Source organism: Etheostoma cragini, chromosome 7 (assembly GCF_013103735.1).
Source record: "Etheostoma cragini isolate CJK2018 chromosome 7, CSU_Ecrag_1.0, whole genome shotgun sequence".
Classification (NCBI taxonomy): domain Eukaryota; kingdom Metazoa; phylum Chordata; class Actinopteri; order Perciformes; family Percidae; genus Etheostoma; species Etheostoma cragini.
The window spans coordinates 24,113,956-24,140,795 of record NC_048413.1 but is presented as its reverse complement, the minus strand read 5'-3'; the positions used below and the strand labels follow the sequence as shown (position 1 = coordinate 24,140,795).

General features: G+C 39.3%; 1 protein-coding gene across 1 annotated transcript; it reads right to left on the bottom strand.

Moving 5' to 3' along the window:
- Positions 1 to 1,991: 1,991 nt before the first annotated feature.
- Positions 1,992 to 26,834, bottom strand: lhfpl4a (LHFPL tetraspan subfamily member 4a). Its single transcript, XM_034875952.1, has 4 exons — positions 26,089 to 26,834; positions 5,656 to 5,892; positions 3,998 to 4,014; positions 1,992 to 2,961 (listed from the first exon to the last, which is right to left on the bottom strand). Exons 1-4 carry the CDS (start codon positions 26,495 to 26,497, stop codon positions 2,908 to 2,910), a joined length of 717 nt encoding a protein of 238 aa, XP_034731843.1. The 5' UTR covers positions 26,498 to 26,834; the 3' UTR covers positions 1,992 to 2,907.
- Between the last annotated feature and the right edge of the window lie 6 nt (positions 26,835 to 26,840).

Genomic DNA, 26,840 nt, shown 5'->3' with positions numbered 1-26,840 from the left:
ACTGTGCTCATGGGTACAATGATGAGTTACAGACCTCATACTGGCAACGCCATCAATCCTAGTAAAAAATGCCCTTACATACAGTGTATATATTCATTTTAATGGAGCAGGTGCCAATTCTTTGATCAAAGCAACATATGTTAATACAATTAAAAACTGGAAACGCATAACTATAGTATCTCCCTGGTTGTCACATGAGTTGTCCTATTAGGTGTGGCAAGCCAGTCACCTCTGGGTTGTCTCATTTGAAATGTCCTGTAGAAATTAGAACTTTTATGTTGCTGGTGTAGCAAGGATCACTATGACAAACGCGTCAGCAACTAATTCAGGTCTGAAGGGTTTTGATCACAACCCCTGACACCAGTGGCTTTGTCTGGAGTGCTACATCAAGGTAAATTGTTGTTGGAGCAACAACTATCTGGGTGGTATCGGTGGCATGTCACAATGCTACATAAATAATAGTTATGTTTTGACATTATTTTGTGTAATGTTGTTACTGTACCACATGGTGGCTATTTTAGGCTAATTCTAGTTGTCTTAGACTTAATGGGCCTCATGCAAGAATCATTGGTAAAGTGTGAACAGAAGGATTTTTCAATTCTAAAATTAATTAACAAATTTCATTTCAGACACAAACAAAATTTACGAGTGGTCCACTATAAATTATAATGCCTTCCTCTGAATGAATAAGAAGTTCAAATATATTGCTGAAATCACTATAAATTTAAATATCCCTTGTCAAGGGAAACTGCCTCAAGGTTTAGCTGGTCCAGGGGAACAGCCTCTGTTCCACAAGACATAGTAACATCTGCTGCCGTATAATATTTTCCCAGCAATATTCCCCCCCACCCTCCCCCCTTAGTCAAGGTTGGCTCTGCTTTAGCTAGACATTTGTTTAGCATGTCACTAAAACAATTCTCCCTTTAGTGTATTTCTTCACAGTAAAGCTCTGCTCTAATGGGACGTTGTTGGCAGCTAATTCTGTTTTTTGGGGTCCTTTTAAAATACGACCATACTGAAACTGCTAAACATGTTTTTTGTCCAGTGATTTCCAATAGCAAAACTTAAACGTGAATTTTTATAATTAATTTTATTCATTGGTTAAGTTTTCAGTTTGGGTTAGGTTTGGGTTAAAAGGGTTAGGGGTTAGGATTGACTTGTTAGGCTGATGCTGATGACACTCATAAGCGTTCACCTCCTCATCAGGATGATATTTACATCCTGATGAGTTTGCTTAATCTGTTGTTGAACACTCCTATGGCAATCCTTACAGAAATAATAAGTAACATTTAAAAATGTCTTGCATGAGACCCGGTATATTTCAGTTGGGCTACTTTGAGGCTACTTTTATCAGGGGATAGGAGCAGTGACTTGGAATGACTTGGACAATCAATCCCTCAAAATTTCTAAAATCCTGGCTACGGCCCTGCCTATAATAAGATAAAGATGTAAATCTAACATGGTTGCAAGGATTCAATGGTAGGACACCAAGTGACAGTATATTCTGCTGACTAATACTCATGTTAGAGAGGAAACAATTTGACATGATTTAGTCCTCTTTAAGGACCCTTGTCTTTGTTTTTGGGGTAATGTGATGTGATTTTGTCACATTAATAATCCCTATGATTTATACAAGCTTATTCAAAAAAGCAAATAAGTGACATCACCTTAGCACAATGCAGCACTTGGGGCTTCCCTCTGAGAGAAGGCCGACTCATACAGCCATATTCACACGGTCTTAAGACATCTGTAGAGTAAACTGATAATTGTATGCTGGAACCTTATACTGGAGTAAACTGCACACTGGTAAAAGGGTAGTAAATTAAGTGTCCTAAAAAAATAACATGATTGCTAAGTCTGACATGGACAGCTCCAATTCAGTTCAGCAATTCAACTTTTTACTATATACTGTAGGGTGGAACACTACAATAGAAGGCGTGTTTTGAGGCCGGGTTAATGCAGGGAAAGCGTGATTTTTTTGTGTGTGTGTGTGTGTCAAAAAATTGTAATACACAATCAATTGGATTCGCAGCCCCCTGCTTTTCTGTGGAATATCCAGCAAAGATATCCATTTTATTCCCATCTGTCTAATCCCACCCACTCAGTTGTGAGGAGTAATATAAACACAATGGATTTGCACATACTCCGATGCTCTTCTGGCACAAGGAACACTGAAACCAGGTCATAAGTACTATACTTGAATGCATTAGAGTCAGATGAGGTTTTGTTGTCGGCTGTTTTTGTCAGCAGTAAAGTTATTTACATTGTTAAGTATGTACAGTAGAGAATCTCCCAGAGATGTTAGGTTCTGTAAAGCTGCGATGGGGTACTCCTTTAAATTCCTCACATTTGAAAGTCCTTGGATGAAGAGCCATTCAAGTCAGTGTTGAGGTGTTTTGAACGTTTCGTTATGGACTTGCCGCTGTATTGCGAGTCTCGACTCTCATCAGTGTACCAGAAGTATCAATAATTTGCTTTCTGAAGCAATGCATGTACACAACACACAAACTCAAAGTCATTAAATAGCAAGATTTGAAATAAATCCTTAATAAATAATAGATGGACATTATGGTTCTTCATCGTAAGGGTTGTATTCTCACACAAATCAAGACTTTGAATACAGTAAACCTTTTTTTCCATCATTAAGGTATTCGTTGAGAAAGTCAAGTGTTAAATGCACTGTACAACCTTGTATAATTTTCTTTTTTTTGAAAATATAGTTTTGCCAGTGCGTTTTTTTTTTGTCTAAATCTTACAGAATCCTGTTGACTTGGTGTCTGTATTAAGATTGGGTGATATCCTGATCATTGGAGATAAGAGAATTGAGGTGGAGAAGAGAGGATAGGGAAGGAAATAATTGTAGAAGAAAAGAGAAGACAGGTTATGTTGTCCAGTGTCATTGTTGTCTCAGTGAAGACGCTGCACTCCATACCTTGGCTCTCTTCTGTCCCGCACCTCAATCTGAAATAAACAGAGGACGATCCTTATTTTACTGATTTAGAGACATAGGAAAAATGAATTATTAATAAGAAATCCACATGTGGTACAAGCATTTTGTAAGAAAAATCAAATGTTAATTAGTCTTAAAGGTCTCCTCTATAACATAAAGTCCTAAGAGATCCAAGTGGAGGAAAGTATTGTAAGATCCTGAAATTGGTGATGTCCCAATTTCCCATTGCAGCCCATGTTTAATGGAGACAGTAAAGGTAAATAGGTAGGCAGGTAGGTTTTAACTAACATAAAATACGAGATTATATGAACAAAAAAGTTGTTTCTTAACCATACTGTCGCTCCACTTTTTTTGCTTCCTAAAATAATATTTTAAAGGGTAATTTAGCTTTTTATTCTTCAACCTGGACTCCTATTTTCCTGTGCTTTAGTGTAATAAATGGAGTCTAGTGGGTTTGGCGATGGTAATTTTGTGGCTGTTTTCATGTTGTCAAAAATCATCTTACTCTTAAAATAAAAGGTCTATCTCTGCGGGGATCCTGCCCCTAATGTTGTCAGATGCTTAGAATAATAAGAGTTTTTATTCACATTAGTCACTTAGTCAAAATAGGGTCCAAGTTGAAAAATACCAACACATCCTGTCCATCCTTTCAAATACAAATTAACACGTATTTAGTTAGACAAAATCTAATTTGCATTATTAAATATAAAAGTTTAGAAAACTTGTAATACAAAAAAGTTGTATCTTAATGTAAACAATTAACAAGGGAAGTTTCATGGCAATATCTGTTAATTAAAATATTTTCCCTATTCACCTGTAGTGTCTTGACTTACTGTTTAATGGTTACATGGGTTAAAATAAGTAAGCAACATTTAATATGTAACTCCAGTTACGTACTAAGTATGAAAGACTCCTTCACTACCACTGTCCAATAATGCGGCTATGCACTGTAATCAGAAGCTAATGGGGCTTCACATAAGCACCGTACTACTCAAAATAATGCACACATAATGGGACACAAAACTGTGAAGCAAATAGTCAACTTACCCTTGACACAGCAAAATCTGCAAGGACAAAAGAATAAAAGTGTTACATATGTACATACACATAATGAGGAAAGAGCAGAAAAACTGCATATATGTGTCCAGCTTAAGATTCATTTATTAGCTTCTCATAGTAGATTACTTGACGTTCTTAACAGTATATTTTAATGTAAATCCATATTTCTTTTTCATTATGGACCTGATGCTGATGCAGTTCACCCCTTTTACCTATGTCACCTACATGGACAACCAACGCTTTCATGGACTGTTCATAGGTTCTAACACACCCAAGTTGTTTTATTTAATCAGTGAATATGAAAAAAAAAGCTAAAGAAGCGTTAGATGCATTTTATTTGTAAAATCGCTGAGACTGTCAATGAGGTTAATCAGATAAAAAGAGAAAGACACGCCCACGCTCTGGAATATCTCCAGTTACCATGGAAACCATCATGGAGATGGACCGTTGGAGAACCGAGATATCTTATGTCACTTTTCTCTCTTTATCTCTGTCTCTTCTTCTTGGTTCTCCTCTCTCCTTTTTCCTATCTTGCTCTCTATCCGTCTGTATATATCTCAGTCGATGTCTTATGTCATAGATCTCTCTCTATCTCGTTCACCCTAGCTCTGTTTCTTTTTGTGTTGTTGAACATCGATCACATAATCCTTATGTAGGGAGACTTTTTATAGCTTTGCGTTGTATCTTTTGTTCCTGCCCCTCCACTGCCTAGTACTGCCATTTCTTTCCTCCTCTTCCTATTCAAGCATCCTGATGCAACATCGTGCAAACTGTCAGAAACCCTCTGGAGGTCATTCTCCCACTCTGGAACACAGCACCGAAAGCAATTTGGCTGGAGCTACTGAGGTCAGTTTGGAGTGCAGTCATTTATCAGTTGGGAAAATCTTGTTTAAGTCAATGACCTCACAGCTGAGGCCTAAATATTAGACAGGTTTATATTGTAGTGTGGTTTGAAAAGCTTGTAGAACCAGTGTGTATGATTTTGTGGCATCTAGCGGTGAGTTTGCAGATTGCAACCAGATGAATACCCCTTCCCTCAGCTCTCCTTTTCTAAGTGTGTAGAAGAACCCACAGTGTCTTTTTGTTAATGTAAAAACAAAAAAAAGCCTTCTCAAGAGCCAGTGTTTGTTTTGTCTTCATCTCGGCTACTGTAGAAATATGAAGCACAACAAATCATGATTTCAGACGATAATACTGAAGAAATAATGAAAACATAATTATATCATAAACATAATCATTTATGACAATAGATTCTCCCTAATTACTACACACTGGCCCTGACACGAATTGGTTCAATTTGGAAAAAAATGGCCAATAGTTGTGTGATGCTGCAAAAAGTCCTTATCTTGTAATTGATGCGATTTGTTCTATTCTTTCAATTTCATCATATATCCACAAAAAACAAAAACAAGATCCAGGCTTTCCCTATTGCCTTTCCTACAGTGATTGTCTAATCATTGCTTAGGAATGGTAACTAGGATGGGAAGATCCGACAACTTTTGTTTTTTTGCACACATTGATGCAATGTGCATGGGGCTGTCGAGTGATACCAATGCTGCTGTTTATTTTCATGTCTTCTACATGGATAATGAGATGCGAGCTGAAGAGAATGCTGTGAATGAGTGTTTCATTCTTCCTTTACTAACCTTTGTTGTCTGTCTGCAAATCATCCAGATAGAAATCTGTCTGCCGGTTGCCCAGGACGAAGGCCAGGAAGGAGAGGATGAGGGCGTCCAGGATGCCCATGATGGCCAGCATATAGGCCCAGCGTACAGAGCAATCGCCCAGGGAGTATTTCCCCGCCTGCTCCCCGCACATGTCACGGATCACCTCGGCGTCCCATCCGTCGGGGAAGATCATGCAACCCAGCACCAGGCAAACTCCTGCAACAGGTCACAGAGGAAGAGAGAAGCAGGATTAAAATGTGTACTGGGAGAGTTGGACATGTGGGCTATGAAGCCACAGGTTAGTGGAGAAGGGGAAAGAGAGGAGAGTGCAAGGGAGAAGAAGGACGATGTGAGGAGTAAAGGTGAGGACAAAGATTTTTAACAGAATCAGAAGATAAGAAGTTGAGTTGGTAAAAAACAAGTATGTGACAGCAACAACCAGGTCCTGTAAGATGACACCTTTTTATTCGCACTGTTCAAATTATAATTTATACCAAATAGAGCAGAGATGCTCATTTTCAGGTTCATAATTGTATTTTGAGGTTTTACCAGAATAGGTTTACATGGTTTCATTTTCAAAAAACACCATATTTTTGTTGTACTGCACATTGTTGCAGATTCTGTTTTCACCCTGTGTGTTTGGGTCTCGGTTTTAGCTACAGAGTGAGACATCTCACTTTTTTTAGCTACAAAGTAAGACATCTCACTTCTATACTATCTTTGTTGGAAGTTGCACATGCACAGTAGCTAGGTAGTGATAACATCAGCTGAATAACTCTTTCCCCAACTTTGGTCAGTACAAGGCAGGATTAGCTGGGAGACTTCTTCTAAACGAGGGACACTTGTGGAATACCTGCAGAACCGGGACATGTAAGTAGTTATTTTGTAGATTCTGGTGAACTAGTGTGTGTTGTTGCAGTGTTTTGCCGTGGAGAACAAGCTAGCTTGCTAGCGCTAGAATGTGCTGTGGTTAGCCAGCTCATCTCAGCTAGTGACGTAGAAAGCCGTGCTGACTGAAGACAGAGGACATTCAGAAACATGTATCTCACAGCTATCAAAACAGCTTGGATAGTTGGAAGCATGTGGAAGCATCAGAGACACAAAATAACACCCCAAATCCCATAAAAAGTGTTTTTTTTCTTCTTCTTTTGTTTCATACTATGGGCACTTTAAGATCTTTTACTGAGCTCAGCGTTTTCTTCATGTCTTGTAACAGTGATATTGCAGTCACCCTACTTAGAAAAGGATGGTTTGGGGGGCGACCTCTAGCACACCCAAAAACAGCGTCCCCGGGTCAAATCCGACCTGTGGCCCTTTATTGCCTGTCATCCCCCATCTCTGTCCCACTTTTCTGTCAATCCACTGTCACTAATAAAAGGGAAAAGCCCAAAATAATAATATAAAAAAGATGATGGTTTTGGGTTAAAATAAGTATGTAATTTATAAAGTTATGCATGTACATTATGTAACATAGATTAAGTATGTTAAATAACTTTCGGTTTCGTACTAGACACAAACAGCCGTCTTCCTGCTGAGAATCCTGCATTTTGTTTTGACCCATCCATCCAGCTCAACCTCCTCACTACTTGGACTTTCACGGTCCTTGATTAGAAACGTATTTGTGGTACGTCAAACGTAATCTGGTACAAAATACGTTCCCCTCAGAACGTAACTGCTGTCAACCATGGAGACAGGCTAATAGGAAAACCACATAGTAACACCAAATAGGTTGTCCATTAAGGTGACAGGGCTTACAAAGTTTAGAGGCAATTTCTTTCCCAAAAAGAGGTTTCAAAAGTAACTAAATATAGTATATGTCAACCGTTGTCTCTATGCTTGCCCATGAACATGCACGCACTCAAACCCACAAAGAAAAGTGAGTGCACATTTCGACACTACAAGCAAAATGCTAATCTATACTTTACACCTCTGCTCATTCATCAATGTGATCATCACTGGGGAGATGATTGTGCCATATTCCTTGCTCACCAGCACTGTTTAAATAGCAGTCAGCCTTTGCCTGAAGGCCTGTAACTAAAGCAGTGGGCTCCACTGGGAGATGGAGAACATGCATGGCAGACATCACACTAAATCTTCATTGCTGGCCAGACATGTCTTTCCACGGGCAACATCACTTGTGATACACATGAAAGTCAGACAGATTTGGCTGAGTTGGTGATTATTATCCTTCAGTCCAATACATTTTCAAAATATTTAACATTTGCAACTCTATTGGTGTGCAATGGTGAATGTTTTAAGGGATCTGTGTGTCTATCGAAGGGTGTCGGGAAGCATCCAAACACAGAAGCTTCTGTGCGGAATGAGACTTGGGGCTGCAGTAACACAGATCACTGGCTGAAATGTAAAGAGGTTTATTGCATTGAGCTTTCATTCACACTACTGATGCATCAGTCCTCTATCCGTGTCCATGCAGACAATTATTTTGAAAGATTTCTATTAGATTATGCATTTGTCCAACTGAAATGGCCGAAGATCTTGCGACATGCATCAGCAATGCTCTTTTTACCTTAGAGTGGGCAGGCTTATGTATGTGTTTGAAAGCTGAGCCTGCAGGTGCATTGAGACACAATATAGGCCAACTCGTGCTGGTAACCAGAGCTCACAAGCTAAGGACAAACAGCATTCTGTCTAACGTTAACATGGTTAAATGATCTAAATCACTATCTAGACTGCAAACTGATGTTTGTTGCACACCTTTTGGGTTTTGGCACGGTAGTTTAGTAGCTCATTCAGCAAGGGTGAAGTACATAGTATGGGAAAGTTTGGATGTCAAGGGTTTAGACCTCTATGACCTCTATGAAAGTTTTTCTTGTTTTCCAGTATTAGTATTAGACATTGCACACCGTTTATGCCAAAAGAGTACACAAAGAGCACATTAATGGAATGTGCATCTGAATGGAAATCTATTTTTGTTTAATTGTCCTTGTGTCAAGTCCAGCATTGAAGTATGTTGAGCCGAACAATCTCATTGGCGAGCACATAACGCTATGGTAAGCCCTTAAAGGAAAACTTGTAACAGTCAGTCACCACTGCTGATAGCAAGCTGAAGGTGAGTTTAGTACACTGTTTTAGGTTACAATGGTTCAGTGTTGATTGCTTGAAGTTAGTTTGGTTACAACAAACTGAAAGAGAAAGTGAGGGCTGTTATGAGCATTAAGGCTTTCGGAATGTGCATTTTAATTAGGGTTTTACATCCAGTCTCGTGTCTGTTTACGGTCAGCTCTGTGCATTGTACACAACGCACATTTTTAGTTTGTCTGCCATTGGTGAAAAAAAAAAGGTAGATATGTTGCAGCTGCGTGTTAACAGGCACATGTATAGATAGATAGATAGATAGATAGATAGATTTTTTTTATTGATCTAAAAAAATGTCCAAATAATAATAATTTTTCATTATTATACTTCAGAAGGTATATCTTTAGTTTTTTAAATAAGGAAAAACCGGAAGTATTGTGCATGTAATATACTCAGCGTTTGTTTCATCATCGACCAATACTACAACAGTGACTACTGACTATGCAAATTCAAGTGTTTGATTGGCTATGTGCAAAGAATTGCTATTTTGAGACAAATAATAATATTCCATATTTCTTTCCAAGTTTCTGCTCTGACAGCTTTCAGTATAAACCTAGGGAGGAAATACAGGGGGAAAGTGGTGGATGACAAAATCGGACCGGGGCCATTGCGGTTAAATGGTAACCATAACCAATAGGCCATTGGACGGCCCAATCCTTTTCTTTTTTTATCCTCAAAAGAGAACACAGGGCTGTAAAGAGTAGGTCTGTAAGCTGATTTATTAAATTTTTAATTTGATCTGAAATGGAAAACAGGAAAATAATTGCAACAAAGTGCAGAATGGCAGGGATATGATGTGCTTGTAGGGTCTAAAGGTGAAAGATCTAAGTGTCTCAAAGTAAAGTCATATGGTTGGACCCTGTGACATTAGTGAGTCCCTCTGAAGACCCTGTGTTTCACCCACTAGCCATCCATCATGAGAAAATGGTGGGTGGTGAACTCATGGCAACAGATAGGGCTGGGTGCCAGATTAGTCACCACTTCTCTGTGTAAAGCAGAACACCATGCAAACATGAGGAGTCTTATTTCAGGCCGAGACATACACCAGTTGAAAATGTGATCGCTTCTCGGACAAAATGATTGCAGGTGTAACGAGAGAACTTAATGAGAACGAGTATAATGACAATAATACAGTAAGTAATGAGAGAATGGAAGAGCAATGGAAGTAATCATCGTGGGAAATCATCATGTTATGAACTTCTTTTATGACCTTTATACAAGTTATTAACATAGATGAGAGATTATAAAATCATTAACTGAGTAATGAGTGGCAGGTAACATGTTTTATGGGTTTACTATGAATGTTTCCCCATGTGGCATGAAACTCGTTCAAAGATGTTGAGCATGGGCTTTCTGAAAATGGGGTTGCAGAGCCACATGAAGAATCCTTATGGGCAAAATACTTTAGCCTGCTCATTAACCAATCATTGTTCTTTGTATTAATGTATTTGGTGGAGATATTGTCCATCCGCCGGAAACACATGATATATTAGGGTGTGTTTGTGCTGTGACCACTTAAAAAAAAATCATATTTTCTGAATCAAATCATGTTTTGGCATGAAATTAAATTTTACTCTGTGATATCATTTAATGTGATGGAAAATACTTGGGGTTCATGTTCGTTGCTAATTGTACTCAAGAAAGTAATTGCTGGGATCTCGTAAGAGGGCGACACTGCCAAGAATATGTCCAACGGGAACACAAACACAAAACAATGGACAAAATGGGCAAACCCGGAAAAACCTAGAGGTTGGTCAACTTTCATTGGCCTTTATTTTTCAGCAATATCTCAGGATTCTGAGATCAATTACTCTGGTGAGCACAAAGCAGTAACAAACATAATTTTTCCGTTAAGAACCCGCCTTCTGACAGGTTAGATCATCGAGTCAGAGATGCTTTGTTGAGATTTTGGGCTTGTCTTCGAATCACTTGATTAATATCATTTTGTTCAGTTAAAAGATTTGTAGCCGCTGAGTTTGTTCACTTTTTTCTTCATCTAAGTGATCAATACATACAACAGTAAGTGGACACCTCACCATTCATATGCTCTGCAGTCCAACAGCAGCTTGGTGACCAGTGAAAGGAGCTCCACTGCTTAAAGCTTCTGATCCAGTTGATACAGAATGAAGATCCCTTGTTAAAAATACATGTACTGAACACCTCTAGTTATCAATACATTAATTCCCAAAATATACAGTACTGTATATCATTACGCGTAATAGATATTTTGCATTTTGTAGAAAAACCCTTTCTTTCAGTACAGCAGGGCAGTAATTACCATGTGACATGCCTTTTCCATCTGGACTTCTCTATTTTCAACTCAAGCATTTAAGCGGGCACCGGCGGGCTAAGAATAACCCCCACCTTCCTACAACCCAAGAAAAGACCTTTGAAGTTGTTGGGGTTTTTCCTCTTCCTTCCTCTCCCCCAATCTCTCAAGACACTACATTCTGAACTTGGTGGGGACAAACTTCAAAGGCGGAAAGACAAGGGATCGAACAGAGGGGGAGGATTGGAGGCAGCAAGGCACAGAGAAAGCTCAAGATTGAAAGCAAAAAAGGGGACACAAGAAGTAGGAGAAAGAAAGCAAGATGGCTAACTGCTGCTTCGCTACATTCTCTCATCTCACTTCATTACTTCCTGTCTTCTATTTGTATCGCAGCATTCACAGCCCGTCATCTGTTAGAAACAAGGCCTCGAAGCAGATCAAACCAATGGAAACATTTGGGAAGACGTTGCCAGGACACGTTTTTGATCCAACTAGGTGAAATTACTGGGAAAACAATTTATTTATTGTGCCCTAAAGTTATTTATAGACTTACATAATAACTCATTTGTCAGACTTTCTCATGTACTATGTGCAAACAGATCCTTTTTTTTCATTCTAGACAAACAACCCAAACTGATTATGTAAGAAGTCTAAAAATACAATCAGAGTGCTACATATGAGTGTGAAGTATTTTTGATGGGAGCAGATCCAGGCTCAACAGTAGTCCTCCTGAGCAGCTGGGCTCATGACGCAATCCACCAGTGTCCTGTGCTCTGACTGACTTAATTTATGAAAGCATACAATCCATGCAGCGTAGTGCACACACAAAATAGTTCATATAAGCACACACTTACACATAGACACACCCCTTCACTCAAATGCAGACTGGATTACCAATGGGGCACGGGTTGACGTGGCCATGCATTTGTGCAACCGTCGAACTCTGTGCACACATTAGTTGTAAAAAAAAAAATGGGCATGGCAAAAGTAAAGGGCACACATTATGTTGCTGTTGACCACACAATGTAATATTCATTTTAGGCGGATGTTTGTCATGTAAGGCTGACTTCCTGTTGCCAGCAGGTGGCTCTATGACTACAAGTCAATATTGGCATGTAGATCTATATATATTCCGTGTATATATATATATATATATATATATATATATATATATATATTTATATAAACTGTGTATATATTTACTGTGGCTACATAACCCTCAGTGGAGAATTTCATGGCCTTCTATATTTCACAGAAGTCTAAAAGCTAAACAACAAGGCTGTATTTATAACCAAACTGTAACCTCCTATAAATAGGCCTCCTTGTGAAAGCAGTCTGAAGTCCAACACAGAGCAGAAGGGTGAAAAGGTGTGAACATGACTTCATAAATAGATCACCGTGTCCACTCTATAATGTAATAAAGTTGTCTGAGGTCTGCCCTTCCCTCTGCTACAGTATCTAGACCTTGGCCTGCTGTCCGCCATCTATCTAATGGACGGTCAACTCGCTGATACAGAGCTTTTTCTGGAGTTGGGATCAAGCCGTGCGTGTGTGTGTGCGTGTGTGTGTGTGGGTTTTGCAGAGGGGGCACTTTACCAAGCAACAAGATGTTGCTGCCGCAAGGGTTCAGTGGCCCACTTGGCATGGAGCTTTTTACTCTTATTTCCTGTCTTTCATTCTGTCATTACACCCTGTCACTCTTACTAAATAGTGTAAATTCTCTCTGTGTCCTTTTTTTGTTTGTGTATGTAATTTATTAACTATAATTACAGAATGTAAGCTGAGCATAATGCTCTCTCCCAATAACATTTAGAATTGTATTCATGAATTTCAAATTTTTACCAAATTGTTGACCTAGCCTAAAATGTTACATGTGATACTTTTCCCAAACTAATTTCCTCACTCATTCTTGTGTCCTTCACCGGCTGAGGAGGAAGTTGCTGGCACGGGTCCTAAATCTGGAAAGAGGATTGGCAAGTGTACAGAGGCTTGCACATAACCATGTAATGTGTCATCTCGAAAGTCCAAGCCTCGTTTTTTATTGAGGCATGGAAAGCAGTTTTTGGATATGCCGAGGGATCAGGGAGCTGGCAATCCATCTAATCCATAATTATAAAAAGAGTATTGCTACGATACAGCACTGATACTGAAGCTACTGTTTACCACACTGGATTTTACATGTAGCGATGTAGTTCTGATCTTCTGATCGTTTTGGTTTGATAATATAGAGCTGTTTTTTCTGACTAGTTCTGAGAAATTTACAGTTTACAGCGTTATTGTAAATATACAATAATCCTAACATGATTGTGTTTAATGATTGATTTGACAACATTGAGATGGTATACACAGCCAGGGCCAGCCCTAGACTTTTGGGGGTCCTAAGCAGGGTTTGATGTGGGGGACCTCACTAATTGCAATTTGTTGCCAATTCAACTTACATTTCTGGGAGTAATAATCAATAAAAAAATAATATTGGTAGCCACATGTGTATCATATTAAGGCCAAAGTATCCAAATCAATTGCAATACTGCATAAAACCAAATACGTATTAAATCAACGCTCATTGTACACGTATTGTTCCTTCATACTGCCATACATTACTTACTGTTTGGAAGTTTGGGGAAACATTTAAAAAAGACACACTGAACCTATGTTCATCCTTTAAAAGAGAGCCTTAAGAATTCTAAATGAAACCACTTGTAGAGCACAAACTCATCCACTTTTTATCCAACTAAAAACAGTAAAATTCAAAGATATTAATGACTTTAAAACTCCCTAAATCATGTACAAAGTAAATAATAAACAGTATCCCAGGGTTCTTTCAAACACTGATGCACTACTGCATTAGTAGTCATTTGTATTTCAAAAGAAATGTATAAGAAGAAATGCTAAATTTGACTGCATCACAACCAAAGGAGTTTGTCTATGGAACTACTGCATTGGAGAGATGAAATCATGTTCAACAAGGAGTAATTTGAAGCGACTTTTTAAAATGAATATGCTGAATGGATACGAAAAGGACTCAAGGAGTGTTGTATACTGACTGTATGGTTCCTGGGCTTATACACTAAGTGTAGTTTGGATGGGTTATTATTTGGTTTGATGTAGATAGAAGGAAACAAAGTGGCTAGATGGAAAAGAAAGAAATGTGTAAATGTGTCTATGTGTGTGCATGTGTTTATGTGCGTATAGGTAGGCAGATATATGGTACATGTATGTGTATGTAAACACATATAAATAAGTGAAGCATCAAATTGCTTTGTATTTAATTAAAAAATATATAAAAATAGAAAACGGGGATAGGACCAGAATAGTTTAACTTCTTCCTACTCCTTTGTGAACATGGGAATTTCTTAATTGAGTCACTTTTTGCACAAGATGTACATGTTCTTACTAATTTGTTTGTTAACATGTATATGTATATCTTACATATATGTGTGTGTGTGTGTGTAGTGTGTACATATATATATTTATGTATATATTTATGTGTGTGTGTATGTATGTACACAGACATTTTCAACCATAAATAGTCAATGCAAAGCGCCTCATGAAGGCTGATCAGTACGGTAATGACCATGGCAGTCGTTGTTTCGTTTCGCTGAATCATTACGACCGCCGGGGAAAAAGTCCTCCTGCAGGGCCTGCAGGGCCTGCAGGGCCAGCAGGGCCAGCAGGGCCAGCAGAGCCAGCAGAGCCAGCAGGGCCAGCAGGGCCAGCAGGGCCCTAATGCAGCATTACCCTAACTGGTCACAGCAGTATTTGTATGTTTACAACATTAAGTGAAATGATTGTGCAAGAGCTTAACGGCTATATTTTCAGACTTTGACATTTGATGATATTAAAGAGAGATATATAGGTATTTACACTGTGTTCTACAGTTATCTAATGGTAGGGTATTTTATTGCTATCCTGTATTTCATGCAGGCGGGCCATCTCATCCTACTGCGCTCAGCAGCAGACAATGTGGCGGTGAGACAGTGCTTTAGATTACATATATTAATAACACATTTTTATTTAAGATTTGAGTTGGAGGTGTTTGCGCAACAATTATCACTCAAGCGCAAATAACACTGGTGGATTTAATCTTCATGTTAGCGTGGATGATATGAAAGGAATAAATGTGCGTGAGGCATCAATACTCCTATATGACGAGTAATCGTTATTCCCACATTTACATTCTGCAGTTTGTAAGTTCACCACCTCACCATCTGTGTCGCCAATTCCCATTTTGTCTCCGAAATGTGAGCACGCATGGGTCGGAGACTGCGTGGAGGACTGCACATTCTTTGTGTGGGAAGTGGCGCACGCACATTTTCTGCTCCGTTTTGAGTATGTTGCGTTTATAAATGAGAAGCCAAAGCTGAATGAGTAAAGTGTATATATTTGTGATTTGGGTGAATCAAAAAGTTTAGCAGGAACGAGAACACACAGGTTACAGGTTAGATTCCCAAAAAAGCAATCTGCTCATCATCCTTCCAGCTGTCTTTGCCATCGTTTTCTAAGCAACGCAACAAAGGCTAACATCCCCTGTCCTTGCAAATTGCTTAAAAAACATCACCAAAGTACCTCAACTATAAAACTACTACTATAGTTTAGGGAACCACTGAATGAACTGTCTGCAGAGTGTCATCTGCAAAAGAAGCTCATTTAGCAGTCTTAAATGTCTTATATAAAGCAATGATGCAAGCCTGATCAACAGCAGGACAACAAACAATCTATCCTTTTGACATGGAGGTATGTTTGTTATTCAGTGAAGTTTGCATATTCATGAGAAGCATGGATGATGTATAGTAGAGACATTTCCTTTTTCTTCCCCTCATTCATCTCACCAACGTGCTTTAGGGGCTTTCTCTCTCTTTCAGTTGCTTTCTTTCTCTCTCTTACACACACACACACACACACACACAGAGTGACAATGCTGAGAAGGGTCAAAGGAATCCATTATTCAGCTGTCAGGATATTTTTAGAAACACCCCAGTGACTTTGAAATTATTTATTAAGCGCCTGATAATTAAAACATGTACGTTTGGTTGGAAAAGCCAGCCAGAAATCTCAGAGAGAGAGGGCATGATAGAGAAAGAGAGGGAAAGGCAGGGAGATCCCTCGGGGAACCTCCTCTCTCTGTGTGTCTCTCTCTCTCTCTCTGTCTCTCTCTCTCTCTCTCTCTCTCTCTCTCTCTCTCTGTCTCTCTCTCTTTCTCTCTGTAATTCTATATTTAACTCGACCACTGCAGCATCTACAGCATTTAGCTCCTCCTGGAAACACATGCACGTAGGTGCATTTATCTACACATGAGCACTAGCGCCACCAATCATACTGTATGAAGCTATACAGATGAACAAACACCAAAAACACACAAACCTGGCCATTACACATTTAGTAGTGCAGAAAAAAACACACACATCACACTGGCTCCACAGAAGAGCCTTCATATACACATTTACTCATTGTCTTACATGGTCACGAAGCGGGCGCATGTGTGGCCACGCAGACATGCGTTGCATGTGTGTATAAGCACATGTGTCTGCGTGGCCACATGTGACCCACACACACACACACACACACAGGAGCAGGATCATATTGTCAGCAAGCACACAAACTCGTTCACTCACTGTGTTTTATTGACTCTTCTTCTGTCTCTCCTCTCTCTTTCACATGCTCTTTTTTGATGGCTCTGCTGCATTCTTACATTATACTTCACTCTGAACAAAATGGACAGGGAGCATGGTTTGTGTGTGAAAGAGTAAGAAAGCAAAAATAGAGTCAATTGAGTCATTTATCAAACCCAGTCTTTCTTCTTAGCAAAATTAAAATGATTTAAAAAAAAATTGTTTTGTAAGGCAGTGACCCATTTTGTTGTTAGTTTGAAAAGTAAACCCAATAAATTATATCATATACATAATGTCACTAGATTAAAGTTATTGATGCACTGATGTGTTCATCACTTTAATGTTGCTGGTGGTAACGGTAGAACTAAATGTAAATAAAAATGTATGTAGTAAAGTAAAAAAGTCAATATTTTATATTGTGAAATGTATAGGAGTAAATATACATATATTATAATATGGATTTACTCACGTATAAATAGAATTTAACTATTTACTCAAGACATGTACTTGAGTACCTCAAATGTGTAAATGTACTTAGTTATTACTTTACAAATGTTAATAATACACTGCCCAGCAGTTACAGGAATTGTGTTCATATTGGACCATTCCACACTTGTCGTCCACACTTTTCCAATGCATTTGTGTCAAAGCGAACAATGTGAGCACAAATGAGATATAATGCTTTCAGCTCATTGAACCCTTTTGGCTCAGCTACAAGGCATTAGCCAATGTTATACTCAATGCAATGTTAACATCATTCAAAATCAATTACATTGGGAACAGTGGCTTACATAACCCTAAACCCTACCCCAACGCCTGACAATCAGTGAATATAATTTGACAGTGTGTTTAACAACAAAACCATATGTCATTGTCCCGAAATCCATGACAAGACTTTCATAAACAAATGATACGGTTGTATCATATTAATATGTGTAGCAGGCCCCTTCTAACCCATATCTAACGGCAATTTAATGGAGGGTTAACTTTCGAAGTGGGTGAGTGAACTGGTAGAAGGCGGATGTAATTGTCACAAATTACTTTTGATGTACGCCTATTTCTGAATTCACTAATCCAACCATATGCCTGTTGGATCAGACCACCATGACTGAAGTGAAACATGGGTCCGGCATCACAAAGCTGCTTCAACAGGTCAAAACGGCATGTCAGTTGGTGTGCACGTCTTATCCAAGCAGCTCCAGAGTGCCTGCATGTATTAACCCTATTGCAAAGCAAACCACAACTATGTACATTAAAGGGATATATTAACTGCTGGAAAGATGAATACAAATTTTAATTGGGTAATTTATGTAGTAGAAATGTGACCTTTATTTTTAGAAATTGGTGCTTTCTAAAAGTCAGAAAAGGAATTTTTGGCTCATGTGGATGAAAGACAACAATTCCCATAATGCACTTGCTTCACTTCCATATAAGTCCACTCCCAAGCCACATCTGCCAGTTACAGACATAGGGCTCAACAGTACCAACCACAGCAGGTTCCAGAAGTAAAAATACAATGCAATTTCTCCATTGAGTGTAAGTCATGAAATTGTAACAGTTGATGGTAAACTTAAAACCATCTAACACATGACTAAGCAATTGTACATGCTCACATAGATGCCAAATGTCCATAAGGCACCAAGCTTGTTTTGAGATAAATGTCTTTTATTCACGATGTCATGGATAAGTACTTCATTACCCACAATCCTACAATACCACAGTGATGCCTCTGATTGGTGAAACTTGTTCTTGAGAAGAGAGGGAGCTGTCGATACCCGATCTGTGCGCATGCACGAGATGTTAAGTCTGTTTCACAAGGATTTTACAACTGACACTTGATTCACATCGGCTAGTGACAGTCCCACCCCCTATGGGCGGGTGGAAAACATGTGGAACTAGCTGGCGCGGGTTCACAGCCTCTGGGGAAAAAAATGCCTCCGATGATGCTAAATAAGGATTCTTGCGGCATCAGAGGCTTTTTTCCTGACAACCAAAACCAAGAAATGTAGTCGGAGGGGGATATGAGGGAGGGAAGCACGGTCATTCAAAAACACTACCGGGTTTCCACTGATACAAAGCTTAATGCTAATCGGTGAAGTATCCCTTTAAGTTTTACTCAAGACGATGAGCTTTCAGGGTGAAAGTATTAGTACTCAGATTGAAGCTGATTTTTCGTTTAACATTTCTTGGAGACCGCGAAGATCTGGGGGCATCTAGTGTGGCTGTGTTAGCTCATAATGTGACACATGGATGTGAATATATGTTTTGAATGTGATCATTGCATTTCTTTAACCAGAATTCTGCTGTTTCTGGCTTGTGTCATTCACTTACAAATTGTAGATCCTCAGTTAAGTCTTAGCAGCTACTTTTCAGTTGGGCGAGTTGGTGAGTAATGATGAATAATCATGAAGTAATGATGCATTCCTTGTAACAGCTCAGTGTAATATATACTTACATTACTTGAGAACATAAAAATAGTAACTAATATGCATATATTAGGGTTTGATTAGTTATATCAAGTGTTATTTAGCACGTGATTCTGGGTTAATCACAGACATTGACCAAAGAGTCACTGTGCTGATTAATGACATGTTGCCGCTAACTAACTAGGAGTCAGCTATAAGAAATCTATCATTGTCCACTTTAATGCTTAATCCATAATTCTTTAGGACCTACTTAGCAATGGTTCAATAACTACCAGTTAGCAAGGGTTTGGAGGCACAGATCTAAAGAATATCCAATATGGTGGAATTCTTGTATAATGTACAATATAATATGTGTAATTTCAAATCCAATCCAATTTTTTGTGATGTGGACTTTTTTATGAATATTTCAAAAAACAGAGAAGCTCCGTTGTTTGCAGTTGTTTAAAAGAAACACAAAGATGGTACGTTCCTGATTTCTTCATCTGTGTAGTTGATCATCAGTCATACAGTAAATATGTCGGTAAGAACAGCGGTGGGACAGGCCTGATGGTGGAAGATCCTACTAAATCATGACAATATGAGCCGAATATTATATTGCTATGATGTTCCTATTATTACTTACAACGTGTGGTACAGTTTAGTAACTGAAAATAAGCTTAAAATACTGCAAAACTTAAAATACCACAATTCTAGCAATTAATAAGAGTGTAGTTATTCATTTACTAGTTTATGATTCTGCTCTGTTGTATTTACTCCTCATGGCGTAGCATTTCATTTCTCTGTTGTTGCGTGCCACAGAGACCGCGGATCGTGTCCCCGCACCCGAGGATCTCGTACCGTGTGTGGCAACGCGTCCCGTTGTCGTGGTCGGTGTGTGTTTTTTATTTATTTCCCCCGTAGTTGCGCCCCCAGAGACCAAGGATCATGTCCCGGCACGAGTTGTTGTCATTGTCCTGCGTGTGGAGTTTCATTTCCCATTCATCCCCCAGAGCAGTCCAGTGTCATGCAGTTTGTGAAATGGTCACGTTCATTACATTACATTATGTCAGTTATCTGATGCTTTTATCCAAAGCGACTTACAATTGCTATGTACTGGACATGGCGATACAACTAACTATTTGGGCCTCCGCTCTAATTAGCTTGGTTTGAAGGTGTGCCATGCTAGCAGCTATGCTAGCATCATAACTTGTGTTTCAAAGTGAAGCACGTCTGTCACGGAAGTAAAGGCTGGACCACAATGAAGCTGTTTGGAGCAGTTTGTGAACAGTGTTTTCTGTTGGAGAAGGTAACTCCCTTTGGGATAAACTTTGGCCTTTTTCTCTTTGTAGACCTATACACAACAGATTTATCTGACACAATAAGGGAAGGGAAAGCCCAAAATGCATAGTATGAACACTTTAATAATATGATGTCAAACATAATGTCACATCCTTTTTCTCTCTTCTAGTCCAAATATCTATTACTCCAACAGTATCCATATATTTTTTTTCTTGCTCACACACACACACACAGCCAGACAGACACTAAGAATGAACAGTTGCTGACAGGTCGTTTCTCCCAGGACTGCTCCTCCCCTGTGCCACGGCCCGTGTCCTGCTTAGTTCTTTTTAATATTGCAATAGACTGGGAAAGAGGTTAAAGAGAGATGGAGGCATGACTTGATGGAGGAGAGAGAGTCATCCAGCTGTGGTGGCTTGTGGGCTACTGAGCTTTACCTTTTTTTCTGCTTAAGGGAGGAAAAGAAACAATACAAACTGGAGGAAAATAGGAGAGGATCCCGGGGAGGAGAAAGAGTAGAAGAAGATGTGGGGAAGAGAACAACATAAAGAATCCAAACGGACCTTTCTGTTTCTGTAGGAAGGTGAATACTCAGTTTCTTGTTCTAAAATGTTTTTTCTTCAAAAAAGGTGAATTAAAACTAAAGCAACCACATCATTTTCCACTGAATTAATCTAAATCCAAGCAAAGGTGCAAGCAGCGAAGCTCTTTGCAGACCTCAGGGTGCTTTCGGGAAATCTAACCCCCCTCTTGTTTGTTTCGTGTGAGGAATAATGCTGCTTAGTCTAGATTCCTAGTGTCAAATGAACCTATATTTGGTGTGACATACCTACGGGCCGATAGGAGAAAAGTTACCTATAAGCAGGTAGTTGTTGATTCACTATTGGACCAAACCTTTCCCACTTTTAGCCACAATTGGTTTGTCCCTAACCACTCTGACTTCATAATAGCATAGTCTAATAGTATAGTCTAGTTTAACTAAATAACCATTTAACATTTACTTGTCCACTTTTAAACCTACTAATATTAAACTTTTGATGATTTCTTGTCTTTAGTTTTTTGCTGTCTAATGTGTTGTGTTCGTTACTTATTGTGCATTGTGCGCATGTTTGAATCTTGGTCTGGATATGTTGCTTTTTGGAGCTGACTGTATTAAGTTATTTAACAGTATATTCAATTTTTTGGTTGCTGTTTTAAAACTGGCCAGGGACAACAGATGAAAATCAGCCGGCTGAGCTAACTTTGCTGTTGATTAATGAACACTGTCCCTATCAAATAAACAAATAAATGAAATTTGAATGGCAAGTTTTCTTGATGCATCATCCCTGTTGTCTTGGGGCCTGTATCATATAGCAAGTTTGACTTCGTCTGTAACCCTTTCAGCCTAACATTGGCGTCCCCAAATAGCTGGTGTCATCAAGCTGGTTTTCATCTAGGTCAAAATTATTAAAAGAAATATTATCTGGATTAAAACGGATAGCTTCACGGAAACACTGCAAAGGTGTTTATAGCTGTTCCAATGGCAATACAGAGAGGCCGAGTAAGAGGAGTAAGATGCGCTAATCATTTGAATATGGGGATAATGGGCTTCACAGACTCTCTCTCCTAGAAGGCATTCATAGTGTTGCACTCATCTGTACACACAAAATATGACAGAAAAATATATTAAAGGGAGCATTAGGAAGAAGCTCAACCCTGCCCAGTAAGGGAGCCAGCTTTGCGACAAAAGAAAACCTGAGTAAAGCCCATAAATGGATGACCCACAAATATTGCTTTGTGATCCAGTCCCCTGCTGCAGGGTTTTGCAATCAATTCCTCTTGTTTCTTACGGCAATGCAGGAGCAGTGCAGAATGTGTGTATGTAATTCGGCCATTGGTTTAGATATTTAAAAAGACTCTTCCTTGGCTTGGGTCTGCTTTGCAGAAACCCACTATTGCTATTATGAGTGGCATCTTATTAGTCCTTCCATGTACATGAGCCTAATGCATCAACTTTGGCCCATTTTGGTTTTGCTTTTAGAAGCCAACACAAACTGTCAGTCTGACCAGCCAAGAGGCTTACATCCCAATGTTCTGGTCTCTGTTTCATGTTTACCAGTTTCAAATAGTACAGTATCACTCCATTGAATGGGCGTCATCGATTATATTATATCATTATTATTATTATATCAGCCTCATTGATATGGGTTAGACCCGTCCAACAACCCACCCTGCCCCAAACTCCTCCCTAATTTGCACTTTTGTTCAATTTGGCCTAGATCTAGGCCACCCTTGGTTCAAATTGGCCCTGACTGTATTTCATGAGGCATTCTCTGTCACTGTGCAGTGCCAGGAGACATTCTGCCCCCAGCACCGGCTGCACCCAGCAGGGCAAAGTGGATGATTAAACCATCATCTCCAAGGTGATGAGCAGCATTAGGCTGTCTACCAAGTCTATTAGACAACTTACATCCGCCGCACATCGTACGCATTGGATGGAAGGACAGTAAAACGTAGTTTCAAAAACTCTGGCACATACCTACAAATGAAATTAGAAGGAACGCTTATATGAATTTAGTTTGAGAATAAACATTTGTATTATTACAGTCAGCACTGATCTTTATGTGGGAAGCCAAACATTGCTGAATTGAGAAGACATGCTTTCACTTTTCTGAAATTATACTTGGTATTGTGAAGATCTACTTACGCTAATAAGAATCCAATCTAACTGAAAAGTCACTGAAAATAAGATTATGTTACATAGTTAATAGCTGATTCCCACTCCTCTTGTTTATTGGCATTTCTTTAAACCAATCATAATCATCTTGTACTATGTGAAACAAAAAACTCAGATTGGACACATAGTCTAGCTAGCTTTCTCAATTTACCATGCAGAGATTTGAAAAAACGTTAGTTCTCATAAATCGACCAAAGTTTGAAATGTCAACACAAAGAAAGCCTAAGGTAACGGATTTAGAGCCTAAATGAGTGAAATCTGGCAGAGTTTTCATTGGCAACTTGGACATAAACTAGGGACCACTGGACTAAACAACCCATGTGTGTATAAAGAAGGTAAAAGAAGCTCCACATCTGCCACTTACAACAGTCAAATTGCGTCAGTATAACAGGAAAATTAATAATCAAATTTCCTTCAGGCCCATTTGCTGATAATGCTTCTGTACTCATTTTACTTTAGTAGAATTTTAAACGCTTGTTTTACAATTGCTGTTTCACTAAAGTAAAGGATCTGAATACTTCATCCACTACTGCTTTTTATATATATATAACGTCTTGCTTGATTAATGGTTGGTGGAAAGACCCGGGTTCAGTTCCTGTTACATCATGAAGATTTGGATAAAGAGAGTAAAACCTGTACCTCTGCTATTCTGTCTGATTCGTGCTGATTGTGAAGCCCTTTCAGCACACTCGGCAGAATGGAGGACAGAGTGGGCAGATGAGGATGAGGAAAAGAACAATACAGAAGAAAAAAAAAGTGCTGATCTTCCTCTCTCTCTCGCTCTCTCCATCTCTCTCTCTCTCTCACTCTCCTTCTCCCTCCCTCTTATTCAGTATGCTGACTGTTTCTGTACAGAAAACTGTCTCCTACACTATTCTGCATGGCCTATTTATCACATTGATCAGCATATAAAGAAGTCGGATATAAACAAGAGGCTTGCTGGAAATGTGTGTATGAGAGAGATTATGATTGTTTTTGCACCTTCTGAGAGATACGTGCTGCTCTCACTATACTCAAAGGTTACGTCTTGCTGACATGGTCATTTTACTCACTTGGCCTTGTGACTTTTAATCACTATAGATTTCATTTGTATCCTTTCGCTCCTGAAACATTCGTTAAATTTGTTGCGAAAAAACAGGAAAGTCAGCACTGACTATCAGCAGAAGTTGAAAAAGACAGTAGCAATAAATCATACGGATCATATTGTTCCTATGTGGGCTGTTAAGAATAATCATTCAATGTTAGATTTGTCTTCATCCTGAAAGTAGAATAAAACTGTTAAAGTAAGGAAAGTAGACCTGAAAAAATGGGATTAATCCATTATCTGATCGTCAGAAATCTGTAACTATATTTTTTTCAAACAAATATGTTTGAAAAATGATCTGATTCCAAATATTTTCTTTCAGGATTTGGACTGTTGGTCAGAGGAAACAAGACATGTTATACCAGCATGGGCTCTAGGAACTTGGATGGGATTTTATTTATTCTTTTTTTTGCGATTTGCTGATATTCTCCAGACATCCCAAACAATGAATTACCTAAAAAAAATAAGAAATTGTAGATTAGCCAAAAATAAATATTGGATTCACCCCTGCAGGACAGCAGAATATATGAAGATGGAAGATACTGTACATTCATGGTGCTATTAGTTTCAAACCATTCTCCATAATTTCACACTTGGTAAAAAAGAACTACAAAAATAATAATAATGTCATACTTGGTGTCATTGCTCACAAAGTGCCATATTTTAAAGTCTTATCCAAAGGGGTCTAAAGCTCTGGCACTTGCACAGATCTAAGGTAAACCATCAAAGCATAAATGTTACAGACCCCCTGTTTGCCATTACCGAAGCTGTTCAGTTGTCTGTGAAGGTAACACTACCAACAAGAGCAGGAGACAAAAACATCCCCATCCTGAAAACTGTAATCCAATCGACCTGGAATCATCCCTCAAAATAACGACACGGCCCAAAGTAAGCCCGTAACATCACATCACATCACATCGTATACTGTGAGATGAGCTGAAATGGATGAATGAATGACATTTGCGTTTCATCAGCATGAAGCTATCATCCTGCTGCTGCTGTCACTGGAGATGCAGTGGTGTATCCATGGAATATCAGTGGTAAAAGGGAAGCTCTGGGCCTGTTCTTCCTTTCAGTGTGTTGTATAATCAGCATAAATGTATTTCTGAACAACATCCTAATTAACTGTAACAGAACCCGGCCTGTGGCCTTAAGACTACAGCGAGGTAACAGACAATCAAAGCGCTGCACAAAAACCCTTCATACTATTTCTACCCACATCATATGATGTCTCTCATGTGAGCCAGTGGTGCTCGGTATACTGAACTCAGATGTCCGTAATGATGTTTGATGATGTCACTACACCGGCATCTAGGTAGGAATTTGCCGTTTTGCACTTTTCTTTGTACCGCATGTAGGGCTGCCTGCCATGGCAGTTTTTCTTCTCAAGCATTTTGAAATGTATCTAGGAGCTATTCATCTTATTGCACAACACATTCTAGAGACCGAGATATTTTTGTTGGATTTATGGGGCGAACAAAAGGCAAAAATAATATTCAAGGGGGCAATGCAAGGTGGCTACACCTGAGTGGTCATCAGAAGCATTAGATCGTAGCCTATATGTGGATAGATAGGTAGGTAGGTAGGTAGATTTTATTAATCCCAAATTGGGAAATTTCTGTTACAGCAGCAAGTTACAAGGACATGCACAGATATTCACACACACACACATGTAGACATTACAAGAAATATACTAGAAATAATAAATAATATAAGATAGCAAAGCTAAAAATGCCAGAACGGCTACTGAAAAAAAATAAACCAAAATACACTCACACTCATGACTGCCTACTCCAAGGTGGCTATTCATGCAATTAAAACATGAGGGGCACTTGGGTTTTGGGTGGGCCTTTTGTTTCCTGCACCTGTGTGACTGAAAAAACTAAAGTGTAGCCTCTGCTGTATAGGTGGGAGCAATTGTTAAGAGTGCCTACCGCACAGCAGCTGCATCCAGGCGCAGGTCTTGTAAACGGTGGAGGTGTTGCAGAAGAAGAAGAGCGCCATGCAGGCGATGCAGCTGAGGGTCAGCACCATGGACAGCAGCACGAACACAGAGGCCGCCTTGAAGGCTCCGGACGGGATGGAGCTGAAGTCGGAGAAGCTTCCCACGCAGGTGAGCTCCCGGTTGGGCGACGGCCCGGTGCCCACGCAATAGTGGAAGAGGCCGAAGTAGCCGGCCTGCGGCGTGTTGACGCTGTCGCCGATCCAGTAGGGCTGGATGAACACCACCACGTTGACAATGGCGAAGCAGATGGTGAAGATGGCCCACAGCACACCGATGGCCCGGGAATTGCGCATGTAATTGTCATGGTAGATCTTGGAGGCTTCTTGGGAAGGCAACATGTTTGGTCGTTTTTTTTTTCTCTCTCTTTATATCTCTCTTCCCACCCCCCCGTCCTCCTCCTCTTTAGAATCTCACAAGAAAGAAAATGAATGTAACCTAAATCATTAAAAAAATGAATAGCCCAGACAGCTCGACACCCCTCACTTCCCAGGTATTGTATTTTTTATAATCCTTCTCTATATCAAAGCTTTCCTACGCTAAATAAATCCCCCACGTTGGCTATTTCTTATGTGGCTGTTAAAGGCTGTTATATGAGCCACCATCACAACATGATACAAATGTTACCTGCAAATGTGCTATCACGAGACAAAACATTGTATAAACGAATGGGGGGGGGGGGGG

Coding starts and splice junctions, on each gene's coding strand:
- lhfpl4a (XM_034875952.1), bottom strand. CDS start 26,497: ATGTTGCCTTCCCAAGAAGCCTCCAAGATCTACCATGACAATTACATG. Junction 5,893..26,088: donor CTGGATGCAGCTGCTGTGCG/GTAGGCACTCTT, acceptor GACCTGTTGCAG/GAGTTTGCCTGGTGCTGGGT.